At 46.4% G+C, this 18,971-nt stretch overlaps 1 protein-coding gene across 1 annotated transcript in view; it reads right to left on the bottom strand.

Annotated features, from left to right (window-relative positions):
• The window catches only part of Hr39 (Nuclear hormone receptor FTZ-F1 beta), a 155,437-nt gene that overhangs the window by 51,689 nt on the left and 84,777 nt on the right, over nucleotides 1–18,971 (bottom strand). The window contains exon 7 of the mRNA XM_050193716.3: nucleotides 13,371–13,742. Within this exon, the coding sequence (XP_050049673.1) occupies nucleotides 13,371–13,742 (372 nt within the window). The remainder of the gene's footprint in view (nucleotides 1–13,370; nucleotides 13,743–18,971) is intronic.

Below are 18,971 nucleotides of genomic sequence, written 5' to 3'. Positions count from 1 at the left end.
GTCAATATGAATAAAATACAGGCATATGAAGAAAAGATGTTCCTTATTTCACTTTGTAGAGTACTATTAGCTTACGGCAGATCAGTTCTGTGGAGGCCCGCAAGGCGAGCTATATTCATGACAGGGAAAAATTGTCCTGCATCTGACTGTAGCATGAAGCTACAAAGAAAACCCATACAGGTTTCTCAGAAACAACCATGAAATTACATAATGGATGTGCCTACTAAATGGGGCTAAGAAAGAAGTAACCGAGGGTTTTCCGTGAATGGCGCTTACTGTAATATTGATATGCTAGTGTTAATGCTAGTCGAGTTTTTTTCTTTTTTTTTTTCATTGCGAACAAGCAACTAATATTTAATTTTAATAAGCTAACATTTGTTACCTTACTTATCCAATAAGGCATCAATGTAAAGGTTGTGGAATATGTTGAGAAGTGACTGATAACAGTGTATATAACGACCTAGGTCTTCTGTGATCCCTTTCTCCGGAGGGGGACCCCACAAGAAAAAGCTTGCAAAAAACACACACACACACGACAACGCGTCCCCGCACCAGTAATAAATGTGGTATTATACGTAAACGTCATCATTGGTGCAGTGTGTATATTACTAATGTGCAAACCTGGGCCACGGTCTTGTAATGGCTCAGAAAGTGAACCATTATAAGATCGTGCTACTTCACTTTCGAGAGGGACCGAAAATGCGCACCAGAAACTGCTGACATGACTCTAACGCGGCAAGAAAAAAGCACGGCTGCTCGTTCCTAGTGCCCCTATTTGACGAGGTTTTCACAAACATTGATGCAATCTTTCGTGCGCAGCGTTTGTCTTCTTCTTATTATTTATTTATTTCACGGGCTTTCTTTCTTTTTAGAAAACTCTTAACAAATTAAATTAACATTAAACTCTGGAGTTTTACGTGCCAAAAACAATATGAATATGAGGCACGCCGTTGTGGGGTAATCTGGGTTAATTTTGAGCACCTGTGGTTCTTTAAAGTGTGCCCAATGCACAGTACACAGGTGTTTTTGCATTTTATCCTCATCGAAACACGGCTGCCGGGATTTCATCTCGCAATATTAGTAGTGCAAAACCAAAGCAAGTAAGCCACCACAGCCGGTTCTTCACAAATCCTAGGTTGCTTGAAATGCTGTCACTGGTCATTTGTAAACATCCACAACATTTTTTCATTGGCACATTATCGATTAGTTAAATTGATAAATTTAGCTAATTAAACATATGCATGCCCAATGAACGAGAAATATTCATAGTGGCCGCCATGAACAACACTCAAGGTACAGTGACCGCCGTTCGCGTAGTGCCCTCACGTAACTTTTACTTCTTGGCACCTTCAGTTAAGATAGCAGAATACCACAGAATAAATGTGAAGTGACGTACTAGTCACTGCACGTTTGCCAGTATTTCACATCACTTGCCAAGAAAAAGCTCCAAGATATTTTTTAAAATAACAAAGGGATAAACATTTTTACTGGCTTTCCAGTCAGTGGCGTCGTCCAATATTTTCAATAAGCTCAATTATTCGGGCTTATTCGCGGTTCCGCCACAGGCTCCATAAAGCCAGTGCAAAACGGCAACTGATATTTAGTTCTCTGAACAATGGTTTATTAAAATTTTGGACTCGATCTGTGCAAGTCATGACATGGGCATCGTTGCAGCTAACAAAATTTCGGAGGTTTGCAGTTTTGTCGAACGTTTAATTATGACCACAATTTGGTCGCTAAGGTTGACTAAATATGGAAGTTTACATTTCTGGTTTACTTTCTGTGGCGGCAAGAGCTTGACCTTGGGTAGTGTGGCCGGCAGAAAATAGTGTAGCCTGAGTGCATATTTGAGTGACAGTTGTGGGTGCCATAGGATATTTCTGACCAAGAAGTTTCATGAAAGCAAGCAGATCGTTTGTCAGTGTGCTGCACTATCAAGCCTGTAACCGGACGTGGCGAACGTCCAAAACAGATATAGAACATAACGCGCACAGCGTTCGCTCATTGATCGACGCAGATGCACCAATAGGGCGTAAAAACGAGTGCTAAAATTTATACCAAAACTGATAAGTTACACGCTGAGCAGACTGTACGACCTTATTCATTCAGTGCGGCTTTCCTTCCCTACTGCTCCATGAAAAGAGTGCCAGTTCAACCCATCTTTAGCTAGTCCGCATATACACCAATGCACAACATCATCATTAGCCTACTTTATGTCCACTGCAGGACGAAGGCCTCTCCCTGCGATCCCCAATCACCCCTGCCCTGCGCCAACCGATTCCAGCTAGCACCTGCGAATTTCTTAATTTCATCACCCCACCTAGTCTTTTGCCGTACTCGACTGCACTTCCCTTCTCTTATCACCCATTCTGTAACACTAATGGTCCACTGATTATCTAACCTACACATTACATGACCTGCCCAGCTCCATTTCTTTCTCTTAATGCCAATTAGAATAACAGCTATCCCTGTTTGCTCTCTGATCCACACTACTCTCTTCCTGTCTTTAAACATTATGCCTAGCATTTTTCGTTCCATCGTTCTTTGCGCAGTCCTTTTATAAACAATACATTTATAAAACATTCGTAATGCATTGTATAGCATAAAACGGTTTTCATTTTCTTGTGGCCTAGTTACAGTTATGCCACTAAACACACCCACACTCCAACGACACTAATGCAGAAACGGATTGCTTAGGCTTGGATTGCAGTGTTAAGCGCTATCGCCAATGCATGTTTATGGCTATGTGGTTGCCACTGCACATGCACATGCTGCTAAATTTGGCAAGTTCATTCGAAATTAGTGTTTTGACGCAGGTTGGTGCAGCTCAATGGTTTGGAGCAAAAGTTGGTGCAATTGGCGCAGCACTTCCTTCCCTGTTCGCTGTTTCGAACATCTCATTTGAGGGGTTTGCCTGTATCGCTGCTCACGGTGTTATAAAAAGCGGATACAATTTGTTTCTGTCACGAAATAGCCTCTTGCAGAGGCCCAGAAATGGAGCATTTGCCCAATATATTGGACATTACAAAGATGGGTTTAGTGGCCATGGAAAAACTGATGATCTGATGGAAAACCCGTTTTCGTTTGCTCTGGGACCTGTGCTGCAATCTGAAAGGCATGATCTATGTGCGCTTGTTTCTTGCCAAAGCAGGAGCTTTGAAAATGGCGGAATAGGAGCTCCACCGAAGCGTGAGCTTTGTCACAGTGCTCATTGCAAAAATAAGTGAATTTGTGGGTACGTATGTAAGGGACAATGTATTTTTAAGCATTTCTTAGTGTTTGGGATGATTAAAAAAGTTTGTACATAAAAAATATGTACAAACTGGGTGCTGAGTGCAATACCGTCTTTGGAATAGCGGTAATGTCCAATATATTGGAGACTGCTGTGTCCACCCGCAAATATTCAAAACACTATAAAATGTGGTTTAATGGTTTACTTGAAACCAAAATAGCCTAATTTAAGAATATGAAATAAATCTGTGACACAAAATGCACTCCCAAGCCTCAGGAAGATAGTAATTGAATAAAATTATATCGAAAGTGTGCCTGTTCTGCAAAGCAGTGCCCAGTACTAAAAGCACTTCTTGTTGGGCTAGTTGGTAGCTGTTCAGTATAAAATATAAAGACGCCAAATAAACGGACACACACAAGAGAAGAGAACGGGACAGGGCGCCACTCGCAACTGTTTTATTCACAGAAAGCAGGCACATATATACCTATGAATCCTGTCGGGTTCTTGCAAAGCACAAAGATAAAGACGTGCGAGAGATCATTGAAGCGCAGGCTATCTGGCGGAATAGAGACACGTGTGTTAGTGCCCCTTCAATCGACCTGTTAGATAAGGAGACGGCTTTTTTGGATGGATAAGATTTGGATGAGGTGGCGCCACTGTGCATGGTTTATATAGGTGTACTTCCTGAAAATCAAGTTGTTGAAGCTAGCGCATTGTGTTGTCGTCTCCCTTCCGTCCTTGTTTGCTGGCGCTAAATATGCTTTCAATTTACCAACACGCCCAACAAATGGCAATGCTACATATATACCGTCAGTCAACGCATGCGCACAGAACAAACTTTCATTCACGCATCTAATCAAACATTCATGACACACAACGCTCAAGAAACCTCATCTCGGCCTTATATAATGACATCGAAGTTTTGCTAACGCACAAGCTGCCTTTCTTGCCCACGTGATAGGCTTCAACCAGTTCCCTTGCTCTATTATCATTACTTCAGGCAAGAATCCGCACATCTGAAAAACGTGGTTCACAAGAGCGTGAGGGACAAGTCCCGATGTGCTTAGGCAGATTTGGGCCCTCGGCCCCTCGGCAAGAGGTGAGACCGGTGGCAGTGCCATATGTGCACAAGGTGGCCCACAATCTGAAGAAGGTAGCGAGCAGACATGGCGTCCCGCTTGTGTTTTCAGCCCCAAGGAAGCTTGGAAGCCTTTGCTCCCAAATCGCCAAAAGAAAAGAAAAAAGAACCGAAAAAGGCTGTGGAACCAAACATGGGCGACCTTTCATGAAGTGTGCCGAAGGGGTTGTCTACGAGATCCCCCTTTTGTGCGATCATTCCTATATAGGTCAGACCGGGCGCTGTGTTAATGAGTGTGTCAGGGAGCATGACAGAAATGTTGAGCAAATGAAACCATTTTTCTCAGAATTTGTCTCTCCTCTGCCATTTTGGGGCAGTCCTTGGATGTCGCTTCATGGGCTCCGGAGTAATTTGCACATTTCAAGGCGTCAGCCTCACAGGAGTCTACCTGATGAGCACCACCACATCTTCGGCACGATGGATTCTTACATACAGCACTCACATGGCCCAGTTTGAAACACTTGTGACACTGTAACGGTCGTGGCACATATGGGCAGCAAGCAGTAGTTTGGTTCTGATTCAGTGTACGTTGGCTAGGTGCCTTCCAAACTGCAGAGTCACCCTTTGTGATCACATCGATAGCAAGGGCGGTTTCATCCGCAATGGTTGTGGCAAACAGAAATTTCATTTTGACTCGGAGCGCGCATTGGCCGCATGGCTCCTGAACTGGGTGGTCACCATTCATGATCGCATGAATAGTGGCGGCGGTTTTGTTCATCGCAGTTGCAGCAAGCAGTAGTTTTTTTTACTCAATGCGCGTGGATCGTGGGCTTCAGAAGTGCTTAGTCACCCTCTGTGATTGTGTTGATAGCAATTGCTGTTTCGTCCAAAATGGCTATGGCAAATGGCAGATCTGTTTTGACTCAATGTGCATGTTTGTTGCATGCCTTCAGAGCTGTGTGGTCGTCATCTATGATTACATCGACAGTGACCACGGTTTCAACCACAGTAGTTCTGGAGAGCAGTAGTTTTGTTTTGACTCAGCACAGCATCATAAACAAGGAGGAGGCTGTTGAGGTCAAAAATTCATTCTACCGTGGCCTGCATGCTGGCATCAAACCCGCCAGCTACATTGCAATGGATAGACGATCTATTGCTGACCAGCTAACTGGCGAAAAAATAATTGGCACGTGCCCGTGATAGTGTAAAGCATGTCTTCGATGAAGATGCAGGTCTTGTGCCACGGCCACACTGCAATGAAAGTTGCGAGGCCTTTGCCACTGCGAGCACTAATCAGTTGCAATATGAAGAGAATTACAACTTACACATTGCTTTTGTACAAAATAAAAACAGGATTTGCTGATACATTCAGTAAATAAGTGTCTTGACGTATAAACATTTGTTTATTGTTTTCTTATTAGCCTCAATAATTCGACATTCGGTTAATTTGGAAATTTCTTTGGTGCAGTGATATACGAATTAATGAAGTTTTACTTCATACTAACTCCGTGGCTAGTCGACGTGCGGAAGCTGTTCACTGATACGGTGCAGTCCACTTATAATGATACTACATATAACAATATATCGGGTATAACGAACGATGAGTCGACCTCAGAGTACAGTTGAACCCACTTATAACGATACCGGTTTTAACAATACTATATCGGTTATAACAATGATAAGCTGCTGCACCGTCACCTTTTGTACATTTTGCATGGTGAAATAACCCACTTACTACAATGCCCCGATGCCGCATTATAGGTTATGATGATGAAGTCTGGCTGCTCGGTGTCCGAGCCGAAAGGTAGTGAAATGCGAAATCCTTGAAAAGAAAAAAAGAAAACGAGAAATTTGAGCTGCTGCACGATGGCCTGCTGCTCGAACGGCCACTGCGCGCCTCTTTCCCGTCACCCTTCCACCCCTTCGAACACGAATAGGCTGCGCCCATAACTCTACGCCACGCCACCCTCCGAAACACGAATGGACCATGCCAACTGCGCTGCTCGCATCTTGCTTGCTGGCCCCTCAGTCAGCACAGTTCTGCAAACAGCGTAATTGCCCGTGTTTATCTTTGTTGGTTGCGTTCAAATCGTTCCTGGCCACGTGGTTTCTCAGCCTCTTTTGACTCGCTGCCGACCGACCTGCCGACTGCCGACTGACCCACCCGCTGACAATTGGAAATGCACGACGTTGCTGGTGAAAAGAAAGAGCACGGCTATGGATTTGGAAACTAAGTGCTTCTAACCGATGAGGCGATCGTTGCGAACGTGCTTGCATTGGATAGCGACAGCACCGACGGCAGCGATGATGCGGTAGAGCAGGCTGCCTCAACATTGTCCTCACAGGAGGCCCGGCAGATGATTCAGTCCCTCCAGGGCTTCATTTTCACGAGGAACCTTCCACTGCACTACGTGGAGCACCTGGATACCTTGGAGAAGGATGTCGGCAAGGCTGACAGACATAGGGTTTTCTCATGCAATGCAGTGCGACGTACATGGCGAGTTGCTTGTGGCGATCTCGCTTCAGCGTTTCTTCTGGATTTCTCAAGCTGACAGGCTGCTGCGGTAACCTCCTCGCATTTTTTTTGAAGGCCCCCTTTGGGCCCACCAAAGCGCTGCCTCGGCAGTGCTCGCATATCGCTTGCCACCCGTGAGTCCTCTTTGCAGTTATAGCAGTGCCACTCTTTAATGCCGACAGCCACTTACATGTGATTGGAGTGCCCAAAAAGCAGTTATACCAGTGTCACTGGTACACTTCCGATCGCGATTCGGACCGATCTGGATCGAAATTCTCGACTGCGATTGACTTTCTCGTGCATTTTTTGCAAAGGAGCCAATCACAACCGAGAAATTTGATCCGGATAGAGCTTGATCGCGATCAAAAGTGCGCCGTGTGACACCCTATTAAACGAGTGAACACAGTCAGCAGCCAGATGGAGGAAGGTGGTGGGGAGAGGCACTGGCCTCGCCGCCATTATAGTTTGCTAAGATCAGCTCTGCCATCCCCCTATTTTGATTTTTTCATGCAACCCGGTTTTAACAATTATCGGTTATAACAATGGAAATTCTGTGTCATTTGAATATTGTTATAAGTGGTTTCGACTGTATCAACTTATGCATTAGGGCTATGAGAAAAAAAACCCATATACCGTGTTTACTCGAATCTAGCATGCATTTTCTTTTCCCGATAAAATGTGCACAAAAATTGCGTGCGCGTTATAATAGAGTATGACCCTACATCTGCGTTACCGTATCGCCATCGACCTTTCAAAATGGCCGCATCGTACATGCTTCGAGCTACAGTGAACTAGAATACATTCTAGTTCACTATACTTCGGGCCTAGCTGCCGTAGCTTCCTCCATGTGCTGTAGTATGTGTGCTTAGTACACCGTCCATCTTCTCATTTTCTGCGTTTGCTCTATCAGTATGATAGCGCCGACTGCAAAGACATGCAATGCCGCAATTAAAAGAAAATTGATCATGTGTGCGGTGGCAGACAGAAATTGGGCCGCACCACAAGCGTTTAGAGTTGCCGAAACTTGCGTGTGGGACTGGCACAAACAGGAGAGGTGGTCTACTCCGATAGCTGCTGCGCATGGCACGGCCGCGCAGCCCCCAATCTTGAACGCTATCTGCGATGGAGACAGAGTCTACGCATCTAGGCACACCGCGCTGTGTTCTCATCGCTTAGTTTGCGTTGAAGTGAGAGGCCGCGCAAAGGTCAATTCGATCACTCCTGGTACCGTACTTCCTCACTCCAGCATTTTGATAAAGAGTTCTTGCGGTCATTGAGTGAGACATGTTCAGTTAGTAGGCGAATGTTTATATGGCCGATAAAGCTACTATCCTTGCTTTTCGTATAGCTGTCTACTAATTTGCCATCGCAATCGATGCTTCGCCTTTGTTTTGTTTTTCGAAATGAGAGAAAGTTGTATTTTGGTATGAAAGAATGAGACGCATGGTAGTGCAAAGGGTTTTTCTTTCTTTAGGTCACGGCAAACAGATGCACGTTAAATTGAGGGTGGGTTCTCCCCCCCTTTTTTTGGGTCGCGGAAAACGGGCGCGCGTTACAATCAAGGGCACATTACAATCGAGTGAATAGAATATAACGATATGTTATTCACCGCGTATTGGATATAACAATCAAAACTCTGCTGTTTGGGCGGTGTTTTCCATGCAGAATAATCGTGAAATGTGCGTAAACCCCCCTCCCACGCGTGAAACCCTCTATGCGTGAAATCAACACGGTGGCAGCCGCTGACATTACCAAACTCTGGTATCGTGTCGCTACTGGCAATAAAATACCGTAAAAACCGGAATATAGGTCGAACTTTTTTTCAAAATACCATCGCGAAAAGTTGACCCTCGACTTATATACCGGACATTGGCGGAAAAACTACGGAAGTCTTGCAACAATGGGCGGATGAAGTAAACAGCCGCCATCGCCATCAGCAGCAGCGCGGTGACGTTGTAGCAGCGCACGTGTAGCAGCGTCACTTTGCGTTTGCAGTGTTTCTCATTTTGTTTAAATATGAGCGGAAGCCGACGGCAATTCACCGTCGCCTTCAAGAAAAAGGCGATCGAGTACGCGGAAGCTAACGGCAACCTGGCGGCACAGCGCGAATTTGGAGTGTCGGAAAAAAGCATTCGCTACTGGCGGAAGCAGAAGCAGCTTTTGGTTGCTTGCAGCAACCAAAAGAAAACTTCATTTCGTGGGCGGACTGCAGTGTATCCAGAACTGGAAAACAAGGTTGCGGATTTCGTCCGGGAGCTTCGTGCAAGATCGCTGCCTGTGACTGCTGAATCCATCCGTTTTAAAGCGGTAGAGATAGCGCGCGCCTCTGGACTGACGAGGGCGCAATTCAAGGGCTCGCCATCCTGGGTGCGGCGTTTCATGAAGAGGAAGGGCTTTGCACTACGGCGCCGTACTTCTGTGTGCCAGAAACTGCCCGAAGAATTCGAGGACAAGCTAATCGAGTTTCAGCGATATGTAATTGCGCTTCGGCAGCAACGCGACTACATGATAGGACAGATAGGAAACGCCGACGAAACGCCAGTGTGGTTCGATATGCCCTCAAGCCGGACTGTTTCCGAGAAAGGAGCCAAGCAAATCAAGCTTCTAACAACGGGCAACGAGCACTCGCGGTTCACTGTGATGCTCGCATGTACAGCTGATGGGAAGAAGCTGCCCCCTTTCATCATTTTTAAAAGAAAAACATTGCCGAAAGAGGAATTCCCACGCGACGTCATCGTCCGGGTTAATGAAAACGGTTTTATGAACGAATCGTTGATGCTGGAGTGGATCCGGCTCGTCTGGAAGCGGCGACCTGGTGCTCTCTTTGAGCGAGCGAACATGCTCGTTCTGGACTCATTTCGAGGCCACCTCACAGCCAACGTAAAGCGGGCCCTGTGCGACGGCAAGACGGACCTCGTGGTCATCCCTGGTGGACTGACATCTGTGCTGCAGCCACTGGACGTTGTGCTAAATAAGCCGTTTAAAGATAGAGTGCGCGAACTCTATAATGAATGGATGCTGGGCGATAACCCGACTACCCCCACCGGCCGCCTGCGACGTCCACCGCTTGCGACTGTTTGTGGCTGGGTGTCGTCGGCGTGGAAATCTCTCCCCGAAGAGATGGTGCGCAAGTCTTTCAGAAAATGCTGCATAAGCAACGCGCTGGATGGCACAGAGGACGATGCTCTATGGGACGTGGGCAGCGAGAAGCACTCATCGGACTCTAGTTCGGACGACTCTGATTCGGAGTAGCGCTTGCGCACTTTGTGTCCTTCTGTGTACTGCACACCCGGCCAATTTTTAACAGCATCGCGCGACCATCGACCCGCGCGTTTGTCAGCACCTTATCATCACGGCACGGAGCGGCGAAATAGTGAAAGTAAGCGCATGTGTAGACATGCGCGTATCTCGTTTGTTTCGCCGCTCAGCGCCGTTAATAAGGTGCTGACAAGCACGCGGGTCGATGGTCGCGCGATGCTGTTAAAAACTTAGCCAGGTGCACATGCGAGCAGCATTTAAATAAATACTGTCACCATTGTGCAACCGGCTGAGTCGAATTTGTTTCAAGGTAAGGGTGTCTTTCAGTACTTTTGCCATTGAAAAATATTGTTTTCATTTTTAGGATTGGTTAGTTGGGGGGTCGACCTATATTCCGGTCCGACCTATAGTCCGGTTTTTACGGTAGGTGGTGCTTCGATGGAGGAGTTTTTGAGGCGATGACAGCAGCGGCAGTGACGACGAGATTGACAGTGGCCAGTCTTTGAAACCAACTACAATCTTTGTGCACTGTCACTGACGGAGTCGCTCATTGATTCCATGCACACTAAATTATAGCCGCGAGTGTTCGTGCAGCCACTGGATGTAATGCACAGCGTGGTTGTGAACCTGAAACTTCCGCGAAAACAAGTGCAGATTTCTGACTATTTCAGCACGCCTAACGTTTGACAAGCTGTATAGAGGTATACCGTATTTACTCGCATAATGATCACACTTTTTTGTCAAACAAATTTATGCAAATTCAGGGGTGTGATCATTACGTGGGTTAAATTTCCCACGAAAAGAAAAATTTTCTTTTTTCATCCCGCATTTGCTGCGGAATGACAAGCAGGATGCTGCCGCTGTCAGTGCGGGACACCAAAACAAAAATGGCGGCCGGCAGAGCAAGCTGAATGCGATTATTTTTCTTCTCGTGAGTACATTGAGCACATTGAAACAGTTTCTTTCACATCAGTAATGAATAATATTGTTAATATCAGCTAGTTTGCGACAATAACGTAGCCATCTCCACTTTGAGGGGACAGAAACAGAGATGGGCGCGCTTTGCTGCCAGTGACATAGAAACACATGGCAGGCATGCTGCGGAAACTGCGGCATTTGTTTTCACTGCTATCCTAATATGGCACATCTCCGCTAAGGGTGGGCAAATATCTTAGCTGCGTTAGAAGCGTCGGCGTATGAATAGGGTACACTTTTAACATATCAGTGTAAACGTGGCCACTATCGTTGCCGCTCGCGATTTGTTGCGTGCCCGAGAGTGCAGACGAGAGGAATCGAAAGGCGCCCTTTATGTTGTTGTTGTTGACCAAAACCATTATGAAGCCTACAAATAATAAAGCCGAGGCAAGTTTGGTTGTAGCTTTTTTTTTCATGGAAGTGCGGAAAGTGGTAAAAGGAATGAAATGGGGCATCTGCTTAAGAATGTTGGGTGCGTGCAGACCGCTTGGTATGTCTTCAAGAGTCATTCGCGTAACATTCGACAGATGATAAGCGCGATCATCATTAGCTAGACTTGGCACACGACATATCGCTGCGACAAGTGCATGGTGCGATCATTACACGGGAAAGAAAAAAAAATCAAATTATGACGACAAAATTCAGGGGTGCGATCATTACGCGAGTGCGATCATTATACGAGTAAATACAGTAAATAAATGCTTCACTTTTCACAGCCTACTTTCTACAACGTCGATTTTTTAAATTGAAAGTGGCAAATTTGGTTTCGGAGCTACGAAGGTATGTTCGGCAACTTTTCTTTTTCTTTTTTTTACGGCAGTCCAGATATAGCAATGATCCGTTATAATGATCGCATTTTTCATTCTTGATATTGTTATAAGAGGACTGCACTGTAGATGAGAACAGTATACAAGTAAGTTTTTTTTAAGATGACCCATGTGCTGGTTCTCTACAGTCTAAATCGTATGCCACATCCGGGGAGTGGTAATGGGGTTCTTTTTTTTTTTTCAGTTTAGGTATGAAAAAGATTAAACATCAAACGTTTTGCGCACACCCACTCACATTTCAAGCATAAAACTTTCCATGTGTATGTTGAAATTATCTGAAACAGGGCTTTTCATGCGATCCAGAATTTCGTTGCACTTGGCGCTTAAGGCTAAAATGTTCCTGCCCATTGCTGCCAAATCATGGGACAGCCATCCTGTGAAGCTACTCAGTGCAACAAACTTTTAAGGGGCTGCTCCTTTCCTTTCCATAGAGTAAGAATAAATGGCTGATTGAATGATTCAAAATGCATTTGCTATGGTCCTTTGTTCCTCTCCATTATGCCATTGTTGTCGTGTCACTGCCACCATTTTCATACTGCCTCTACATATTCACCTTCCCTGTCACCATATGGTGCATAAGAACAAGGCATTGCCAACCACAGTCACTATAAATCGAACTCATGCCCCCGCAGCAACGTGCAGTTTGGGAGTCAGACATGCTAAACCATCAAGCCATAGCGCAGCCGCTAGACAATTTGTGCAAGGTTTTGTGTGCTACATAAACTGTGGGAGTGGCAGCACCTATGGATGCATTTTGGGCACCATAGCAGGCTAATGTAGAGGACAAAGGTGACATGCGCATCACAAGAAAGAAGTAAAGAAGTTGCTCTTGAGAAGATGGAGATGTCCATAGTGAGAGCCTGCAGCTGTCGCGTTAAATGAGTTTAGAGCTGGAGGAATAGCTGAAGTGTGCCGTTTTTTCTTCTTCCTTAATTGTGGAGCACACTTTGTTGGTGTGCCACATACATGATAAAAACAGTAAATGAATGCACACTGATTTTGCAAAAACAAACATGCATGCCGCAACTATAACAGACTGCGAACGTCTTGCTGCAACTAGTGCCAACATAATTTGGCATGGACTCGCATCTGCACTTCCCTATGCTGTGATAATTCAGGGAAATTTTCCAATGTTTCTCAAAGGAAAAGTTCTTTCATGTGTTTTTCTTTATCCGTCTTCCAAATTTGCAGAAATTTAACATCTGTACTCAATCACAAAGTTCTGCTGTAGTCACACTTAACCATTTTGTGTTTATTTGGGTATACTGAGGTTCTTTTAATCTACATCTTAGATGCAGCTAAAGGTTTTGAGTTTTTGGGGAGCACTGAGACCAAAAATATATAAGTGCACTCAGTAGCTAAAGTGCAATCATAGTAGTAATAGTAGTGAAGTGCACTTATAGTAGTGGTGTTAAAGTGCACTACTAAGTGCACTTATAAGTGCACTTAGCACTTAGTAGCTAAACATGCCAAAGAGCCAAGTACCTTCAAGTTTCATGCCTGTCCTAAGACATTTGTCGAAACGGCAGGCAGGACACTTCTTCCGCGTGGCCACAGCAACAGGGCAGGCAGCTCCTCGTAGGCAGACGTAGTGCTTCTTGTTCTGCACTGTGCGTTTGAAGAAGCCCTTGCAGCTCTCACAGGAAAAGATACCATAGTGGAAGCCAGAGATACGATCCCCACAAATAGGGCACGGTCCACTGAGCAGCTGCTGTCGTGAAACACCACCAGGGGCTTCCCCTAGGGCCCCCAGCGGGTCACTTCCGGCACCTTCAGCTGAGGGGCGCCGAGTTGGGCTGGACAGGTCGGATGCATTCGACTCGTCTGATGCACTTGATGCCACTGAGGCACTGGAAGCTGCAACAATAGCGGACACACATTAATAATAATAGAGAACAGTTGGGATGTGCGAATACCAAATAGTAGATTTGGAATTGACTATTGAATATGAGAACATATCTCCCAAAATCTCATGCTTAGAAATTCTGTGCAGCAAAACACAGTGCTGCACATGCTCGGTAGTCTCCTAGCATTGCATAACACAAGAATGCAGCAAATTATCAGTAACTTAGATACAGTAAAACCTCGTTAAACCATACCCGCTTAAACAGTAGTTTCGTTCTAAAAGTAGTAAAGTCAAATCCCCAACTCAGCAGACATTGAACATAATGTGTTTTGTATCCGCATAAACCGCACCAGCTTACTGAGTATGTATCAGTTAACACGTAGTGTTTCCACTTTTCGTCGTGCAAACACGGCGATGCATCACCTCTCTCGGGCGGCCCGGCAGAACAACAAGCCTCAGAGATAAGAACAACGGCCGCCAAGCGCCCTGTGCGTTTCCACGTGAAGCCACATCAACATCAACATTACTTCGGTGCCGTGCCAGAGAGCGTTGTGGCGTCGGGCAAACAAGGACTCGCGTCATGCTGAAGCTCAGATAAAAAAGACGCCGGGCACTCAGCATAGAAGAAAAATTAGACATTGTTCGTGCTATCGAACGTGACACGAAGAAGTCGGCGCTGGCACGCGACAGGGATCAACTGTTGACTACAGTGTGTGGCATTTGGAATGTGAAGAAGTTGCTCGGCAGCGCTGCTGTGACCGCGAAGAGATGTCGGCTACGAGGTTCAGCTTTTCGCCATCGTTGTCTCTGTTGTTGCCGAAGCGCCGACTAGCAACAGTGATGAGGACGACGTGAAAAGCAACAGCACGGGCGATTCAGGCCCGACAGTGGCAGAAGCTACGTGTTACATCAGCCTGCTGAATGCAATCGTCGCGACGAGAACAGCAACCCGTAATGAAAAAGGCGCCCCACGACTTCTGCAGCGCTACCGCCCGCGTGCATGGAGAACATGCAACGCCAACGAGGAATCTGCCATGAGAGTGTTTGCTGAGAAGAGGGGGCTGGCTGAAAAGCTGGCTCACAGCTTCAGTAAGTTTGAGGCAGCAGTCGTCGCTGCTAGGCCACCGTGGCATAATAACACTTTTGTCGCGCAAAGTGAATAAATACTGCATGTTCTTTACCCATTCATCGCACTCTCTCTGAGTTCCGTTTTTGACAGGTAAGTGGGCAATCTCATGCTATTTCGGTTAAGCAGCACTACCGTTTAGTACATACTTTTTTCGAGCTCCAGCCAACTACAGTTTAACGAGGTTTCACTGTACACAAAAATCAAGATATGCAGTGCAGTTTACTCTTATTAAAGGGAACTCCAAATTTGTATGCCAGCACTGATTACAGCTCAGTTCTTGTATATGAAGGTCTGGAAAATATTTTTTTGCCACTAGAATGTCTGTTGTACAGAATCAAGTGCTTTTCTACCTTTAAAGCAAAAGAATTGGTGACATCATGTTGTATTGAATACCAAAAGGGTTCTCAGTTTAATAGTGTACCTGTATTTGGTGGCAATCTTATATCGCATAAAATGTTTTTGCTTTCCAGTTTTCCTCCAAAATACAGAAAGACTTTCCAATCGTTGTGGCAGTTGGATTAAATTAAGGCGAATTCATGTGGCAGACTAAAGTGCAGTCTGCACATCACATGACTCATCAATGCTTCATGCGATGCCAATTCACTCCACATAATGCCAAATCGAACATCACTAATTCGAATAGGTGATATATGAGTATTCACTCACCTCCTAAAATATAGCCTTCCATGACCCTTCCAAACTATATATTACACTGCCGTTAATTCAACTCAGGCTAATTATATTTTTTCATTAATTTCCTCCCAACCGAAGGTCCCGGCCGGCGCCCATGCATTTCTATGGGCCCAAACGTTCTTCATTTCGATCCTAACATGGCCTTCGCCGGGTAATTTAAACTTGACCAGTCGGCATGCCTGACCCTTATGGTGACACCAATAGCAACCCCTTTAGTGGCAGCATCTGTGTTGGCAGAACTTAAGGGAGAGTGAATGACACACATCAGCTCTCATCAAAAGTACCTATTCTGGGCCCACCCTAGGAAGATTTTCAAGCAATAACAGTACCTCACAATGCCCGATTATGGTATTCAGCCAAATATAATGCACCTAATTTCCCCCCCCAAATACTGGGCTGAAAATTGCCTGAGTGATACGAATGGATATGAAACCAAAACCGCCTTTGCTACGTTTGCATGCTTTACCACATAACACAGATGTATTGCGACGAGACAAAAAAAAAAACCGTGCGGCAAAGCTGACATTAGGAAACCGGCCACAACTGTGTAACACATACGAGACCCTTGCCAATTTTTCTTGCTAAAAGATAGGGCGCACGTTAGGCTTCCGCTTTGTTTAGGAGCTTTATTGGCATTTCTACATTAGTCTTCTACTTTGGACACATACGAAATAGGTGCGTATTTGATTCAGGGGCATGTTAGATTTCGGCAAGTACGGCCAAATTCATCAGCAGTGTGTTCTGGCAGAAGCAACGACCAAAAAAATTCACTCCACATTTTAGACCAGGTGCATTCAAAACCATATACCAGCAGTTTGACAATATTGTTGCCACTAACTTTCAGAAAATTGACACTAATTTGCATGAAGTCTCACTGATGACAAAAAGAACCTGTGAAGTATGTTCCAGATGCCGTGAGACAAGAACACAATCCAGGAAATGGCATCAACATACCAATTCAGTGTGTACATGAAGTTACATCTTACCCCACGTGTTTTTGCAAACGAAAGTTGCTTTTGCCAGAGCAAAAGAGAGGGAGGGGATAATAGAGATGATGATGATGTGTAGGTTTTTTTTTTTTTTTTTTTTGGTACAAGGGCCAGGGATGGCCAAAGAACGCCAAGAAATGGTGTGGGAGAGTCGATGATGCGGTGAGTGACAACTGTCAGATGTATTGTGGCTGTATAGAGGCCTAAAATATTCCCTGCATTGGATTGGATTGGAAAAACTTTAATAAATGTCCTGCAGGACGCACGTCAGCGCGCAGTGGGCGTCCCCCACGCAGGGACCGACAGGGAGTACCTGGCGGCCACTGCACGAGCCTGCTGGAGACAGCCTATTGCTGGTCTTGTAGGAGCGGGCTTCGTATGGTCTTCTCCCACTTGTCGGAGGTCAAGTCGGGCGGAGTGTTTTTGCACTCCCAGAGCATGTGTGCGAGTGTCACCGTGACCCCGCACGAGGGGCACCCATCGTCGGGGTAAACGTCCGGGTAGATGATGTGTAAGGTGGCGGGGTTTGGATAGGTATCTGTCTGTAATAAGCGTAGCGTTAGCGCCTGCGGCCTGTTCAGTTTGGGGTGAGGGGGCGGAAAGAGACGTCGTTCCAAGTAAAAGTGTTTGGCGATTTCATTGTAGGTTACTGGGGCGTCCCTGTTTGCCTCCAACTCATCGAGACGTGGTTGCCCGGGGGTGACGGCGTGGTCGGTAAGCGCGTGCGCAGCGTCGAGGGCTGTCTCGTTGAGGTTGGGGAGGGCGCCCGGGATCCGACCCAGGTGGGCGGGAAACCAGATGACGGTGTGGTGTTTGAGGGTGCTCGGATCAGCGCCGCGGAGGACGCGTAACGCCTTGTCGGAGACGACTCCTCTCTCGAACGCTTTGATGGCCGGTTTCGAGTCGCTGAATATTGTCGTTCGCTTATCGTCGAGCATTTATGGCCACTTGCTCCGCCACCTCGGGGTCACGTGTGTGTACCGTGGCGGCGTTTAAAGTTCGTTGCGAGGACGAGACCGCTACCGCGGCGAAGGCTCGGTTGCATCGGTAGGCGGCGGTGTCCACAAAAGCGACGTCGTCCGCTTTCTTGTTTATTCGTTTGAGGAATGCGGTGGCCCGGGCTAGGCGCCTGCCTCGATTGTGTTCCAGATGTCATGTAAAATATAAAAGTATTAAAATAATGTCAAGAATGAGTGATGTGGGCGATGACCATAAAATATACTCAAGAAAGAAATATCACGAAAAAATCCGCCGCTTCCAGTAGCACTACCGCCTTGCCAAGACCCTTGCGCACAAGGGCCTGGAGGCACGTGCTCTACAAAACAGTACGCTCGCAGCAATGCCCTCTACATAGAGGGACCGCTACGAATCTCTCGGGATGTGGACATGCAGCACATCATTCAAAAAGTTAAGAAGTGCCTTGGTCTCAAGTAAAGGTTCTGTTCCAACAATGTCGGATGTAAGGGAATCTGTAGTCTGTATGCCAAAGGAAAGTGCTTTTTCCATTCTGCACCTGCTTCCCAGCACTCCAGCAAGATGTGGAGTACGGTCAGCCTTTCACCACATATGCCACAGAGGGGAGGTTCAACGCCAGTCAAAAGGTGTGAATGGGAACCGTATGTGTGCCCTACTCTGAGGCGACAAAAGTGGACGCCACATTGTTGAGACTTTGTTAATGCTGGCCAGTTCCCTAGAAAGGGCTTAATTACATGTAGCTTATTCAATGTTCGCACATTCCACAAGTGTTGACAATAGCTTCCGAGTTTCTTGCGTAGTTGTGCTGTGGCAGAGGTATGGCACTTAACCACTTTGAACGGACAGGTTCACTCGTTGGCACACCATGATAAGTAACGTTAGATTCGCCGCTGCAACTGCCCTTGGCCAAGTTCCGCGGACCGTTCGTGCATCCCACGACAACACATGGACGTGGCATTCTCGCTGCTTGTTCCATATGCATGTTTCACGAGATAAAGAAGAGATAAAGCAATGCTCTAGAACGTTGTTGGAATCTCAGCGCTGACGCCCGTTGTTGCAAATGGGTCGCAAGCCCCAAGGGTAGCGTTGGCCTGGCGGCCTGGGGCATAACTGGAAGCATCCGAAGGTCCCGGCAAAGCATGAGTCGACTGGTAACAGAACAACTTGTTTATTCTAACATCGCAAAAGAGCGGGCGGTCAGGTCGACCGAAGTGGAGAGACGGGAGAGCACGTAACTCAACGGAAGAAATCGGAGCCTCTCTCTTGGCGTCCGGGGGCAGCTGCTCTTATACTCTCGGAGTTGAGGGCAAGAGGAAGGCCTCGTGACGAGACCACGTGATGGCGGGCACGGACACGCTGAGAGACATGTTGAGACGAGTGTAGTGACGCATCCGCCAACCCGGCGCCTGTCAGACCTCCTCGCTTCACACTTGGGGAGCTCCTCTCCCCGGCTG

Source organism: Dermacentor andersoni, chromosome 1, assembly GCF_023375885.2.
Source record: "Dermacentor andersoni chromosome 1, qqDerAnde1_hic_scaffold, whole genome shotgun sequence".
NCBI classification, from domain to species: domain Eukaryota; kingdom Metazoa; phylum Arthropoda; class Arachnida; order Ixodida; family Ixodidae; genus Dermacentor; species Dermacentor andersoni.
The sequence above is the reverse complement of the archived record's forward strand: the minus strand, read 5'-3'. Positions and strand labels throughout refer to the sequence as shown.